The sequence below is a fragment of the Gymnodraco acuticeps genome, unplaced genomic scaffold, assembly GCF_902827175.1.
Source record: "Gymnodraco acuticeps unplaced genomic scaffold, fGymAcu1.1, whole genome shotgun sequence".
Classification (NCBI taxonomy): Eukaryota; Metazoa; Chordata; class Actinopteri; order Perciformes; family Bathydraconidae; genus Gymnodraco; species Gymnodraco acuticeps.
In genome coordinates, this window is record NW_022990940.1 from 953,532 (window position 1) to 967,574 (window position 14,043).

The window sequence follows — 14,043 nt, forward strand, 5'->3', positions numbered from 1 at the left end:
AAATATAACTTAAGCTTATAAGCATCATATTTTTAAATGAGATGTTGATTCAGCTTTATTACATTTGTGATGTTGTTGCATTCCAATGTGTTTGTATTAAGTAAATGTTTCTCAAATGCATTCTAAACTCATTTATATCAATGGGGGGAGAAACAAGGCACAACCTTCATGAAGATTTATCGCAGGATTCTTTAATTAGACTACAGGATGACTGAGTGTACTGTATCATTTAAATGATCATTTATTTTGTAAAACGATTTAAATAATCTATAAAAAAAGGGTGAACTCATTTCAGCTGAATAACAATTGAGCAATTCATCCTGAAAAGGCCGGGTCTCACACCTGAATGATTGTTGCATAAAAAACAGTCAATTACCAAGTTTTTGTTTGGAGTTTTCCTGGAACAGACAGTTCAGTGTCTCTGTAGTATTATAATGTTACATGCTGAGATTTGTTAAGATTGATTTGGTTTGCCATGCACTTACCCCTGGACTCAACCAGTGCCAGAGTCTTGAGCTGACCAGTCAGCAGCATCTCCTGCAGGTCCCGGTAGCAAGAGTTCAGAGTGATGTAACGCACATCCCTGACCATAATGTCCTCCACACGGATATTATACTTCCTGAAACACGAGAAAAGGGAATCGAGAGGTGTTGATGCAAGAGGGAAGGAAATGAAAGGCGAGAGAAGAGATACAAAACAGATGAGCGCACAGAATCACACTGATAATAACTAAATATAACTCCATCTGGTCGTTTTATTGAAAAACAAACAGGTGGGTAATGACAAACACTCACTCTTGATGTCCCATGCCGAGTTCAGGCAGATAAGGGAGTTTCTTGATGCGGATGATGGAGTCGTACAGCGATGGTTGGAGCGACTGGGCCACGGCGTTGGCCAGGATCACAGCGATCATCACAGGCAGGATGTGAGAGATCTGACCCGTCAGCTCAAACACGATGACCGCTGTGGACACCGTGTGGGTGACCGCTCCAGACAGCGCTGCAGCACCTGTGCGGGGGGGAATCATAGAAGAAAAATGTCTGTCTTGTGTGTGTGATGAGGAATCTTTGTAAACATGAATAAAAGAGTAAACAGATTATGTTAGAAAAATATCACTCGTCACCGGCTTGAGCTTCAATATCAGGATACATGTATTTATTATCCTTGCAAGAATGGAAGTAGTCATCACATACAAAGTTGCATGGGACAAAATAGTTCCCCGAACAGTGTCCTTCACATGCTTATATACAAGAGAGGGTGTTACACAGTGACAAAATGCAGGAATACCGGTACAAAGCAGTATACAATGTTTAGTTTTAGATTAGCTAAGACCCACGGCAGAAATGATCATTCTTGTCATAATGTCTGTCTCCATAGAGGCTGAATCATCATGTTAATCACATAGCTATCATATGTCTAAAACATTGTGTCCTGACGCTCTTCTAGGTAATCATACATCCTGTTACGTACACAGCTACAGTTGGGCCTTTGTTATCAAATACATTCAGTATTTTCCCAACAGTTTAATATCTGGTGTTAAATGTACAATGTATCTGTGTTTTAATCATCAGAGAAGGAATGCTTCATGACAGCAAATCCAAACCAGATTTTCTGCAGGATGTCGTTCTAATTCATAACATTTAGCGCCACCCTGTCACACTAACCAGTGAGCCACGACCGTGGCAATTTTGTATCAAACGATTTTCTATTTTACTTTGGAACAAATGTAGTGTTCAACTTAAGTGGAATCAGTTTTCATCAATCTTATTCTATAAGCTGGCATGAAGTGATACGAATGGTTGCAGCTTCGCAGCGGGGACAGTTTCAATTACACAGAAGAGAAGAAAAGTGGCTTGGAAAAATTATTATGAAGACAAATTAGAAACAAAATGAATTAAGGTACAGTTTGTAAAACAATAACATAACTCACCAACTACAGCATAACCGCCGGGAACTATGGGATACACGCTGCCATCAGCATGTATGCCATCAGGAAACATGGTTGCCATGACCTCTCCAACAAGTCTGCCAAATCCTGCACCTGCTCGTTGCACAAAGAGAGAAGTTATTTAAAAAGGCAAGATTGTGGCTTTATCGAAAGTGCAAAGTAATTACGTAACAAAAGGACATTCAAATACAATCAAGACAGGTATAGAATACAAGAATAAAGGTTACATTGAAGTGAAATAAATCAATTATTTGAGTCAATAAAAGGCCATCACAAATAGTCTTAACATATTTGGAGCAGTTTGTTCCATATATATGGTGAATAAAAACCGAATGCTGCTTCTCCATGTTGAGATTTCACCCCGGGACAGAAAGAAAACTTGTCCTAGACTACTTAAGAGGTCAGGGTGTTTTATAAAGTAGGAATACATATTATACTGTACATGTATTTTGGCCCTAAACCTTTCAGTGCTTTGTAAACCGACACGAGTATAAAGGAGGTTGTTACCACGGCAGTAGATTCGTTAGAAAACACTGAATAATTTACTCACCGATAAGAAACACTGGCATGAAGGCCCCGCATGGAACCGGCATGGTGGTGGCCACAGCCGACATCCAGAACTGAGACAGAGAGACAAGTGTGTGTGACAATAAGTAAAAAGGAATCAAATCCTACACCGTTTCTTTCTATACATATGTCAAAAGCCTACCTTCATAACGATGAAGAGGACGAGTGTGATGAAGACGTTGACCTGCGGATGTTTCCAGCCGTTGTGGTGGTAATCAAACTCCTCGGCCACGCCCTGCCGGCACCACGTGCGGTTGTCAAACAGAGCGACCAGAGACTCGTGCTGCGTGAGCTGAAGGGTCGACACGAGATGGAAAGGTTATCTGAACGTGATTATATAGATGACAGACTTACAGGAGAATTAAAGGTCAGCTTTGGATCTACATCATCATGAAATCCCTGCAGCCAGAAATGCAGTATGTGGTACAGCTGGTGGATGTCATCTAAATGTTTCATTGTTTGCTTTTAATTAATCTCAGACTCCCTTAATGATATCTTCAACGATACTGAGGAATACCTTGGTGAAATAAGGAACATTGAATGGAATTTAATCTTTTCTGTTATCTGTGCAGTGCAAAGACACTCAATTTGAACTTGTGATTTTGGATATACAACTCCTCATGTTTCAAATATTCTAGAAACAAGTACACCTTTTTTGATGGCAGTGCAAAAGCTTGTCTTTTTGACAAGACTGTTTCAATTAATGAGCGTCACTGCACAGGACAAATAAAGGTTGTTCTCCCTCCTCACAAGCAAAGGTTTCTTTCTTTTGACAGTCTGAAAGGATCAAAGTGAATTTAAATGGCTTGTTATGCACAATGATAGTGGAGTGTTCAGGCAATATCAGCCCAAAAGTGGTTTGCTTTGCAACTTTGAGAAAAGCTCAAACTACGTTTCACTTTGTTGTTTCAATTGTCAGATATTTCCAGTGGCAGCACCTTATCTGAAAAAGAGGCGTATTTCTTTCTTTCATACACAATACTGCAGTGCTGCATCAAGCAAGTTATGTGTAACTCTATGACAATGAACATTTGTTAACTGTTTTTTGTTTTAATGTTGCTTTCTTTATACCAATCCATATTAGGTACCATGGCAGCTATTGAACAGCTCGTGCCATTTTATAGGAGAAGCACCAGCTCTCTATTCACTCAGAATTACCATCAATCATCTTACAACAGTCAGCAGGCTTCAATGCCGTCATAAGAGCGTGAAAGTACTTTCTCACCTGTCCCGCCATGAACTGCCCGAAGCCTGGAGGGAACGTGAGAGTGGAGATTAGCAGGGTGACGACGGCGGGATACACCAGGCGCCTGACAGGGAGAGAGGGACTGCGGGGTCATTAATGGGGGCGCCTGTCACACTGTATGTGCTTGCTTGATTTATGTGTGGTGGTGAGGCATAAATAGCTCTCTGTGATGTGTAAAACTGAAACAATTGATATTAAGACTTAACCTAAATTTCCCATGAATACATTTAACAGGAGTTATTTGAGTGCATTAGACCGACTATGGATAAGCACTTGTTTTTATTAAGGAATAATTTAATACTTTGAGATATATGCATATCCCTCGTCTTGCCTAAAGTAAGAGAAAATGATAATTCCCACTCTCATGTCTGAGGAGTATCAATCATCTCATCTCTCGGCAATAAGACAAATAAGTGCATTTCATAAAATGCCAATCTACATAAGTGTTTAATATTCTGTGTCAGTCAGAATCAGCTACTCACTTCCTCAGCAAGAACTTGTTAATAGTCTTCTGCTTCCTCATGCACTCCACAATCAGCCGGTTCAGGTAGACAAAGAGAGCGCCACCAAAACCACAGGCAATCCTGCAGACACACAAAGACACACCTGTTTGAAGGAGAAGCAGAAAAAGCATCCCAGGACAAAACAAAACCAGCTGCACTGAAAAGCAATCACACTGCCACTGAAAAGCAATGTTCCTGCATGGTTAACGATGAGGCAGGCAGTTTATTTTTGGCATCATTGGGCAAAACATTTCATAGTGACCTTTCAGCATATTCAACAGGTCGGAAAGAAAAACGTTTGAAACCCCTTTGGACGTTTTAAAGCTTTAGAAAATCTAGTCCCTGATGGGAGACTTTGGTCAATCTCAGGTCATTTTACAGAGAGTGTGTTCCTATTGGCTGTTCTATAAATGAACATGCATGTCCCTACAGGTGGTGAAGGCCTGATTCAGCAGCACAATATCCTGCAGAAAAGCAAAAACTGCCCAAACTTCAAAAGCAACCTGAGAAAAAAAGAAAGACATACTTATCTAAAGGAAATTGCTTACAATATCAATGTTGCTAATAGAAGCTCATGACTGCAGATTGCTCATTTTAATGCTATTTAATATTAGCATCATTTGTCTCTAGATCTGAAACACTTTACCAATATTGTAGCTGGGGCCTCAAATCAAAATATGTCAGTGTATTTAAGTCTAAAAAGGAAAATATGACGGGAACTCTCATAATTCTCGCTATAAGAGCGCATTCAGATCACAATGATAATCGAGATAATGCTTGAATTGAAAGACTAGTAACTAGCGTGTCTATATGCCCGTGCTCATCAGTGGGAGGGGCTGTGGACAGAAGGGCTCTTTATTCAGATTCAGTTTTTTTGCCATTTTGAGAAAAACCTCAAATACAATTACTGAAATGTTGTTGTGAATTTTTGCCCAATGACATAAAAAGAAAATACAGCCTCCACAGCTTAAAATCACTTCCTTTGAGAGGAGCCAATAATTGTTAATCTTTGTTTTTTTCCATTTAATAGGTTTTTCGCATCAAACTAATCCAATTTGGCACGTCATGATGATACAGTCACTTATTGTAATCAGCAGAGTAAAAAGTTAATTTCATGCTCCGTTCTTTGACTACAAATCAACCTTGAGCCTGCAGCAGAAATGTGAATGTGCCTATGAGGAGACTACAGAGGGACTGGGGGCTCAGATCTCCTCAGTAACAGTAACTGCTCTGTGATCAGGTCTATTGTGGCGTCAGTCCAGGGAAAAGACTCACCCGAGGATGGCGAACGCCGGCAGCTCCTGAAGGTCAAACGGGAAGTCAAGACGGAAACGAGTCTTAAAGAGAGCAGTGATGGTCTCTGAAGGAAAGAACACTGTTGTAGGCTGCACAGCAATTTATCCATTTGTTACAGATGTAGATACTGACATTTAAATTGGTTTTGGAGACCAATTATAATTTATTTTTACAAATACAGAATCACATTATCTTATGATGCTGAAATCTATGTGTGTAGAGATGCTTAAAATACTTATATTGATCATCGCGCCATTGACATGACTGAACATAAAGTATGATAAAACTCAAAACGTTAAAATAATATTCTTTATCATTTTTACCAGATCTCATTTATTTTATTTGCTGAGGCAAATCCATGAACAAAGGTAAGCTGTTATTCTTAATTAACAAGATAATTATTATTTCTTCCCTTGGTAGCTTGTTCATTTAGAAAAAACTGTTCATAAAAGGAGAAAATTATTGCTTTTCTCGAGATTATAAAATGATTAAAGGAGGGGTAGGTCATTTTGGAGAAACCAGCTCGAGTGCGCTAGAATTTGAAAATACACAGCCGGAAAAAATCTGCCACTTCCTTACAGAGCCCCTCCTCCAACACACACAAACGCGCACATGACCAATGAGGGCACGAGATAAGTTTGTCCACAGATGGAAGGCTGACAGGCAGGTAGGCCATCCAGTTACTTTAGCCGGGCCGGCTAAAATGATTGGTCGTGCTTTTTACAGCGCTACGGCTTCCACAGATGACATTTTTTTATGTTTTTTTTGTCAAAGCACTGAAGATATTCATTGCTATCGGGATGTTAAGAGCATTCCATGGAATATAACAAAAAGTGTATCTCGAGCCGGTTTCTCAAACTTACCTACCCCACCTTTAACTCACTGATTCAGAAAAACAGGTTTAATATTTTTTTTCTCAAGGGATTAACTTTTTTTCTATTTTCCCGTAACTATGGCATCCAGACAAATAACAAACATGTGGTAAAAAAAATGTGTCCCTAACCTTCCTCCTGGTTCCACACTGCCAGCACTCTGAATATGAAGGCGCTGAAGGTGGCAGCAAAGAAGCCCCTCCAGTAGTTCCTCACCGCAAAAAACGTGGAAGTGACCTCAATGCTGAACAGCACCCCTGCACCAAACAAACAAACAGAAGACATTTAACAACATTCAGACTTTATTCAAGAAATGGTTAAATAGGCCGCTATGGAAAACTGCGTAAATGTTATATCTACATTTCCATGATCCATCATAGGTTGGTGATAGCTACTCCCTTGTTATCACGTATCCTCTGAAGGTCACAGATAACCAAAGCAAATATGTTTTATCTACATTTCTTCCTTCCTTTTTTCAAGTTTTCAAAAATTCTAGAAAAGTAAAACTTGTTCCCACTAAAAATGTAATAATACAAAACACAGAAAACAAGAAGTTAAACAAATATTAACAATAAGAGCCAGTTCAAAAAGTATTATCTACATTTCATGGATCATGGACTAAAAAAAGGTTAACCTGAAACAGTGGGGGAGCTCACCTGAATACACATGCAACATTGAATGTCAATCTAGCCAAAGAGTTTCGAGATACAGTTAGACAGACAGATTGACCAAAGATTGGAAATTGCTCTCCTGCTGGCAGGATAGTCCTACCTCCAATCGGAGCAGCGAAGCAGCAGCCCACTCCCACTGCACAGGCAGCCGACAGCATCTCCGTGTTCCTCAGCCCGTTCTGCCCGACAGGAGTCACACACCCCCACACACCCCCCACACCCCACACCCCACACACACACACACACACACACACACACACACACACACACACACACACACACACACACACACACACACACACACACACACACACACACACACACACACACACACACACACACACACACAACACCACACCACACACACACACACACACACACACACACACACACACACACACACACACACACACACACACACACACACACACACACACACACACACACACACACACACACACACACACACACACACACACACACACACACACACACACCACACACACACACACACACACACACACACACACACACACACACACACACACACACACACAAATCCCAACAAGGTACATGTAAGTGCAAATGCCACAGACACAACAGGTGCATTTGTCATGAAAAGCCAGCAACTGTTCACAAATTCAACACTTTTACTATAAAACCAAAGCTGTATCTTTCCACACGAGATTACATATATGAGTGATGGGATATGGGGGGCCATAATGGAAAAACCCAGGATGGAGTGATGAAACCATGAGATGTTTGTATAGAAGCAAAGATGGCACAGATTGATGCCTCGCTGTGATGGTTCACTGAACAGAATCAAACAGCGCAGACAAAATGGAAAAGCATCAATCTCTCCTCTACTTCTGAAATGGACAGCATGGATTATTAATGTTGATGAAATTGGCAATAAAGGAACTATCCGACTGGTGCATTTCATACCTTGCTTCCCTCAAAGGGCTCTTCCTTTAGCAGTAAAGGTGAGGGAAAAAGAGAAAGAAATATGTGTGAGTGTGATCTGTGCGAGTGTGGAGGTTACCTTTGATTTCTGCTCCTGGAAGACATCCAGTTTATTATCCAAACTACATAAAATCAAACAAGGGCGGATGAGCTTCAGCAAACAGTCTGGATTCAGCAGTGAACTGAGTTAACATTTCCCCAGACTGATTATGTTTAATGGCTGCACAGTTGACCCCTGGACTATATCAGTCTTTCTAACTGGGCTGAGTTTTTCTTCCTCCACATCTCTGCAGTCTATCTTCCTCCGTACTCATGGTGACGCTGGTACATGTGGGAGAAGCACAGCACACTGTCCTCTGCAGAAATAGACAGAAGTCCAGGGTATGGTCGCAAGTGAGTGGAGGTGAGAGTGTGTCCTGGGGAACGGCAGAAAGTCAAGTAAAACATCATAGACATTTTTATGATTAAATTCTTTTTTTTTGCAGCTTCACTCCTTGAAAAAAAAAAATCATAACTCAGAGTATATAAGGCAAGTTACTGGGAACTAGTTACTCATAAAGTCTGGAGAGATGTTGCAAGGTTAAGTGGATTCCAACCTTTATGGTATGAGGTAGCCCCACAGCCCATTAATCATATATATGTATGTATTTTAAAAAGTATAACCATAGTCATTATATAAAAGTGGATATTGGTTACCGTTTTCTGCAATTGAACTGTTAAACTTTAACTTAGTTTGGTCAGCAATTAACCTAACTACCTGGAGAGAGGTTTGACGTTTCAAACGCTTATTCATCACTTTCAGTTTCCTTTCTGAACTTCTTGGCTCACTTGCTAACTCGTTTACAGTTCATATCAATCAATGTCAATATGTTTTTTCTAATATGTTAGTGTAGAGAGCATAACCAACTACTGTAAATCTGATGGCATGTTATTTCAAAAATATTCATAGTTTATAGAGTACATTTAGTTGATGCAAGAGGCATAACCTGTGAAGGCCCTAAAGGTTAAATCTCTAAAATAAGCTATGCATTTGAGGAGAAATCCGTGTTACTTTTGTAAATGTGGTTACTGTCCTCACCATATAACTCCCTCCGAAAAGAGGAGCCATGACTTTGCTCAGGAGAGCGGCGCACAGACTGGCCACATGAACGAAGGGTCCCTGAGAGAGAGAGGAGAGAGAGATCAGGATGTTAGTGTACTGGATACGACTTAAGGCACATTTGAGTTCATGGGCATTCAAAAAACCTTACGCGATCAAAGTCTGCGACGATCCAAACTTTCTAATCCTCAAATGAAGGAAATGCAAACGGTTATCAGCAGTAATTACCGTTTTATTTTCCCAGCTGTTACTTTAATGATACTGGAAGAAGCCGGATTATTAAATCCTCCCCACTGGGAAACTTCAAAAACTGTCAAGCAATCTGTCATGTGTAATTTGTACAGCCAAGAAGACTGATGTGTAGAGATGGAGGAAGATGAAACCTCTACCTCCTTTCCCAGAGGCATCCCACTGCCAAGAGCACAGGTCAGGCCGATGACTTTGGCCACGAACGTCTTGAACGTCAGGTACTCCTTCAGGACCACACCCCTCAGTATGGTCTTCATCTCAGGAATACCTGAACCTGGGGAATCAAAAAGAAAGATATTCCAGGTGGGGTGATGGAGTGGAGAAAAAGGACGAGTTGAAAGAAAGCAATTACAGAGAGAGATGAGGGGAATAAATGAAGAGCGAGGGGGGTGGGTGAGGGGGAAAGCTGATTGATATTCATATAGTTTTCTGTATGCACATCTCATCAGGGGTTTAGCGTATGGATTTATTACAGACGTTACCACTGAGACACCTACAGCACATGTCCTTGGACACCTTATGCTGCATTATAGAGCCAATTACATTACTCAAACACTGAGATATGGACATAATTAGATATAGGAATACATATACCTATGCATGAATTGTTGATGTGTGTGTAAGTGTGTGTCTTACCCACAGCCTGAGGGGCCAGTATCTGTGTAAATCCCGCTGAGAAAGTGATGAGCACTACAGGGTAGGTGACCCAGGCGATGTACTGCAGAAGCATGTTGCTGTCCAGTCCCCCATGCATCCACTTCTGTGCTGCACACACACAAACACACACACACACAACTTCATCTCAGTATAATGCAGCAGAAAACTAAACCACCTAACAAACAGTTTCCTTATGCATCAAGATTAATCTGCTGTGAATACATTAACATGGTTCCTCCTTTTTCTGCCTTATTCATTAGTTTTACTTCACCTGATGTACAGCAGCTTGGTTTCCTCCTCCTTCTTATTAATTATTCAGCTCTCTTACCATCAAACTTAGCCTTTGATAACATTGTAAAAATAGGAGAGGCCATTCTATATATAGGTGAAATGCTTTTTTTCTCCAATATGACAAACATTTTCAAACTTAAAAGACATTACAGCTCTATTTCAGGACTTTAATGTGTAATGGGAACATTTTCATTGTTGTTTTTGTACTTTTTAATAAAATGTCTGAGCTTTTCTCAAACATTGCCCAGAGTGAATGAATTAAAAGTCATCACCCTTGCATTGGCCAGGGCAGCATAGGAAGAAAACTCAAGACATTTTATTAAAAAGTACCAAAAAAACCAAGTCCTGTATTAGAGCTGTAGTGCTCGGTTGATTCACACAAAAAAGAATCAACAATTTTTTCTTTTTTTTTAATTCTGCTATCAGTTTTTATCATATATATATATATATATATATACATACATACTTTATTTTTACTGAATATCTTTGGGTTAAGGAAAGACCCAATGAGACATTTAAGGACTTGGACCTTGAGTAGTAAAATATTCCGCACAATTTGTTTACCATTCTCACTGGTTAAGTTGGAGATAGATTTGATTGATTGATTGATACATTTATTTCGAACAAGTAAAATAAATAATTACAAAACAAATGTTGTAGTGCATAGTCATGTAAGAGAAATCAAAACAAAAAATGACATTTACAACAGCATTAGCAACATAAACAGTGCCACATCTAGTGTTCGAGAAGGAGTGAGAAGAAGTATCATTTATTTAATCTCACCCCCTTGTCCCTAAATGATTTATTTATAATCTATAATCGGCAATAATTATAATTTGTATGCATTATTATTGATATTATTAATCTGCTTTACCTGTTGATTGACATATATACATACACATACATACATATATGCACACATACATATACACACCTACATACTCACACATATACACATAGTCAAACACCTTCCCCATCCCTGTACCTCGAGAAAATAATTTTTCTGTATTTCCTCTTGAACTGGTTAATGTCTGGACATCGTTTTAGCTCCATATTCACACTGTTCCATAGTCTCACTCCACAGGCTGAGATACAAAAAGTTCTTCTGGTTGTACGGACCCTATGAATTTCGAATTGAAATTGTCTCCTTGAACTATATCCCCCCCATTCGTTGAGTGAATACTTTTTGGATGTTTCCTGGTAAAACGTTATGATTATCCTTAAACATGATTTGTGCCGTTTGGAATTCTACCAGGTCTGTGAATTTTAACAATTTTGACTGCAGGAATAATTTGTTAGTGTGATCAAGGTATTTGGCATTGTGAATGATTCGTATGGCTTTTTTTTGTAGAATAGATACTGCATGTATAGAACTTAAGTATTATATAGTTTAATAGTTTAGTACAATGGTTATGCTATACACAATTGTGGCTTAATTAAGTGTTTTTTTTTGTGTTATTTACAGATATATAAATAATATTACAGATATTTTATCATGTGAGAAAAAGGGACTACAATTTCGATTTAAAACGTCAAAAAGTTATCTGTATAGGAGTGCAGTCTTTTATTAAAGGTAATGCATTTCAGAGGATTTCCGTTTTTTGCACTCAACACGTTTCTTCATAGTGAAATTAGTTTGGACCTCGGCACCTGGTGGATTAATTAAAGTGACATTGAGGTAACATTGATGCTACAGTATGTGGCCGCAAAAATCCCCTTTATTGACCCTTTCAATATTGATGAAATCCACTTTGTTAGCTGGCTCAAGATCAATATAACTTTGCTAGTGAAGGCCAGGCAATTTGTATTAATATGTTCTACCTTCACACCACATCTCATAGATTAATACTTTGCAGCCTTTTATTCACTGTCCATCTATTCATCTTGTTGCTTTTTCCCTCCGTCTCTCCTACCTTGTTGGCAGAAAGCGATGGCGTAGTCCATGACCCAGCTGACCAGAGCCATGAGCAGCCCCAGCAGAATGAGGAAGATCCAGTCCTCCCCCACCCGTGAGATCAGGAACTTCTGGCAACGAGACGCACACACTGAGGGCACAGAAAGCAAGTTAAAGCTATGAGATTATTCTTTAAAGTGTGAAGACTAGAGAAAGATATTCGTGGGTGTGAAACTGAAAGTGTGTCAGAGGGGAAGTAAAATAAATGAATAAATCTGTAGTGACGGAGGAGATTGGATTGCAGCCAAGGCTAGAACATCCAAGTATATTCAAACGGAAAATACATTTTGAAACCCAAATTAAAGGATACAAATCAATTTAGAAGAAATGTGAAAAATAAAATTGAAAAGAAAGTTATGATTAGTTTAAAGGCTGTGTAAAACATAGTGTAAGATGAGTATTGATAGATACTTTTGATAGCTCTCCATTTCATATCTCCAGTATAGGCAATATTCATTATGGGCCGATACAAGCAATACATTTGTAGTAATTTTACAATTTTAAATATAACTTGTGGAATTAAATATTTTAGAATGTTTATCACTTTTGTTTTGTTATTTTTCCTGGTATGTTATCTTAAACATCAGCTTATGCTCTGTGATGCATGGTATCTACATGCTGCTTCTTCATGTTTAGCAGAGACACTACCAGATGTATGTGGTAAAATCATAGACTGTAGGTCAAATGCATTCAAGAACATATTTTGGTCCCAAACTATGGAGAGATTTGTCTGAATGTCTATTCCATTTCAATAAGGTGAAGTTTCCTGAACTATATTTTTGAGGGCGATAAATGAGAAAATACCATAACATTGACCTAACCTTGTGGAAATAAAAGTGACGACAAGATTTAATCATTATTCAATCTTCTGACAAAGAAATGGGAAAACAAACAATAACTCTCAGGCGGCGTGAACAAATGATCCAGTTTCAGAGGAAATTCAGAATGAATGGTGTATTATAGAGACAATGAGTGGAGTGGACAGGGAGATGTAATCTGTTTATACAGCGCGGGTGAGCCGTGGAAGAATAATAACAAACCAAAAACGCTATTATTTATTGAATTGTCATCCACCTCAAATATAAAGAATAAGGAGACAAAACACGACTGTGTTACGGATATAAATCTACCACTACATTTTAATCTATAACTCTGAGCTAGGTCGGCTAAAAGAAGCATCAGTGGACTAATTTCCTCTTTTTTGTCTGCGGACACTGCCAAAGCCTGGAATTCCCTTCAACACTCAGAGTATTTATAGATATGCTCATCCCAAGAGACGCTTCAAATGTTCCACTAACACAATTATCAGATCCATTTCATCAAAAAAAGTTGAAAAAGTCCAGATACTTTAAGTTAGTTTTTTTTTTAAATCGTGTTTGGCAATCATAGCAGCATCATGAAGAAACGTTTGCAATAGAGAAGAATCCGAAAAAGCTACATATTTGATGGTGACCCAAAAAAAAAGGGAAAAAGAAAATACACAAAAAGCGTGGGACAAGAATATTGGTTGGCAATATTATAGAATATTTTTCTTGAAAAAGAACAAAACCATCAATGAGTTGAATCTTATTTTACTGTTAGTATTTTCTGTGAAGCCAAACCAATGTTCTTCAATCATTCAAGTCGAATTTGTAACTATACTGCTTGTACAATTTGCTTCTCATTATTGAAATAAAAGTAGTCCTACAGTACCACTTTCATGTCTCACACATATTTTTATTTGTATT

At 38.9% G+C, this 14,043-nt stretch overlaps 1 protein-coding gene across 5 annotated transcripts in view; it reads right to left on the reverse strand.

Moving 5' to 3' along the window:
* clcn2a (chloride channel, voltage-sensitive 2a) overlaps positions 1-14,043 on the reverse strand; it is a 43,477-nt gene that overhangs the window by 11,123 nt on the left and 18,311 nt on the right. For 4 of the 5 annotated variants that reach the window (XM_034234416.1, XM_034234415.1, XM_034234411.1 and 1 more), the window contains exons 3-17: positions 12,276-12,407; positions 10,051-10,179; positions 9,555-9,688; positions 9,145-9,225; positions 8,049-8,072; positions 7,204-7,282; positions 6,564-6,689; positions 5,540-5,624; positions 4,244-4,345; positions 3,741-3,843; positions 2,658-2,807; positions 2,499-2,568; positions 1,931-2,041; positions 795-1,008; positions 486-619 (exon numbers count right to left, since the gene is read on the reverse strand). In XM_034234416.1, coding sequence (XP_034090307.1) covers positions 486-619; positions 795-1,008; positions 1,931-2,041; positions 2,499-2,568; positions 2,658-2,807; positions 3,741-3,843; positions 4,244-4,345; positions 5,540-5,624; positions 6,564-6,689; positions 7,204-7,282; positions 8,049-8,072; positions 9,145-9,225; positions 9,555-9,688; positions 10,051-10,179; positions 12,276-12,407 — 1,674 coding nt within the window. The remainder of the gene's footprint in view (positions 1-485; positions 620-794; positions 1,009-1,930; positions 2,042-2,498; positions 2,569-2,657; positions 2,808-3,740; positions 3,844-4,243; positions 4,346-5,539; positions 5,625-6,563; positions 6,690-7,203; positions 7,283-8,048; positions 8,073-9,144; positions 9,226-9,554; positions 9,689-10,050; positions 10,180-12,275; positions 12,408-14,043) is intronic. The other variant, XM_034234414.1, reaches the window with a different exon arrangement.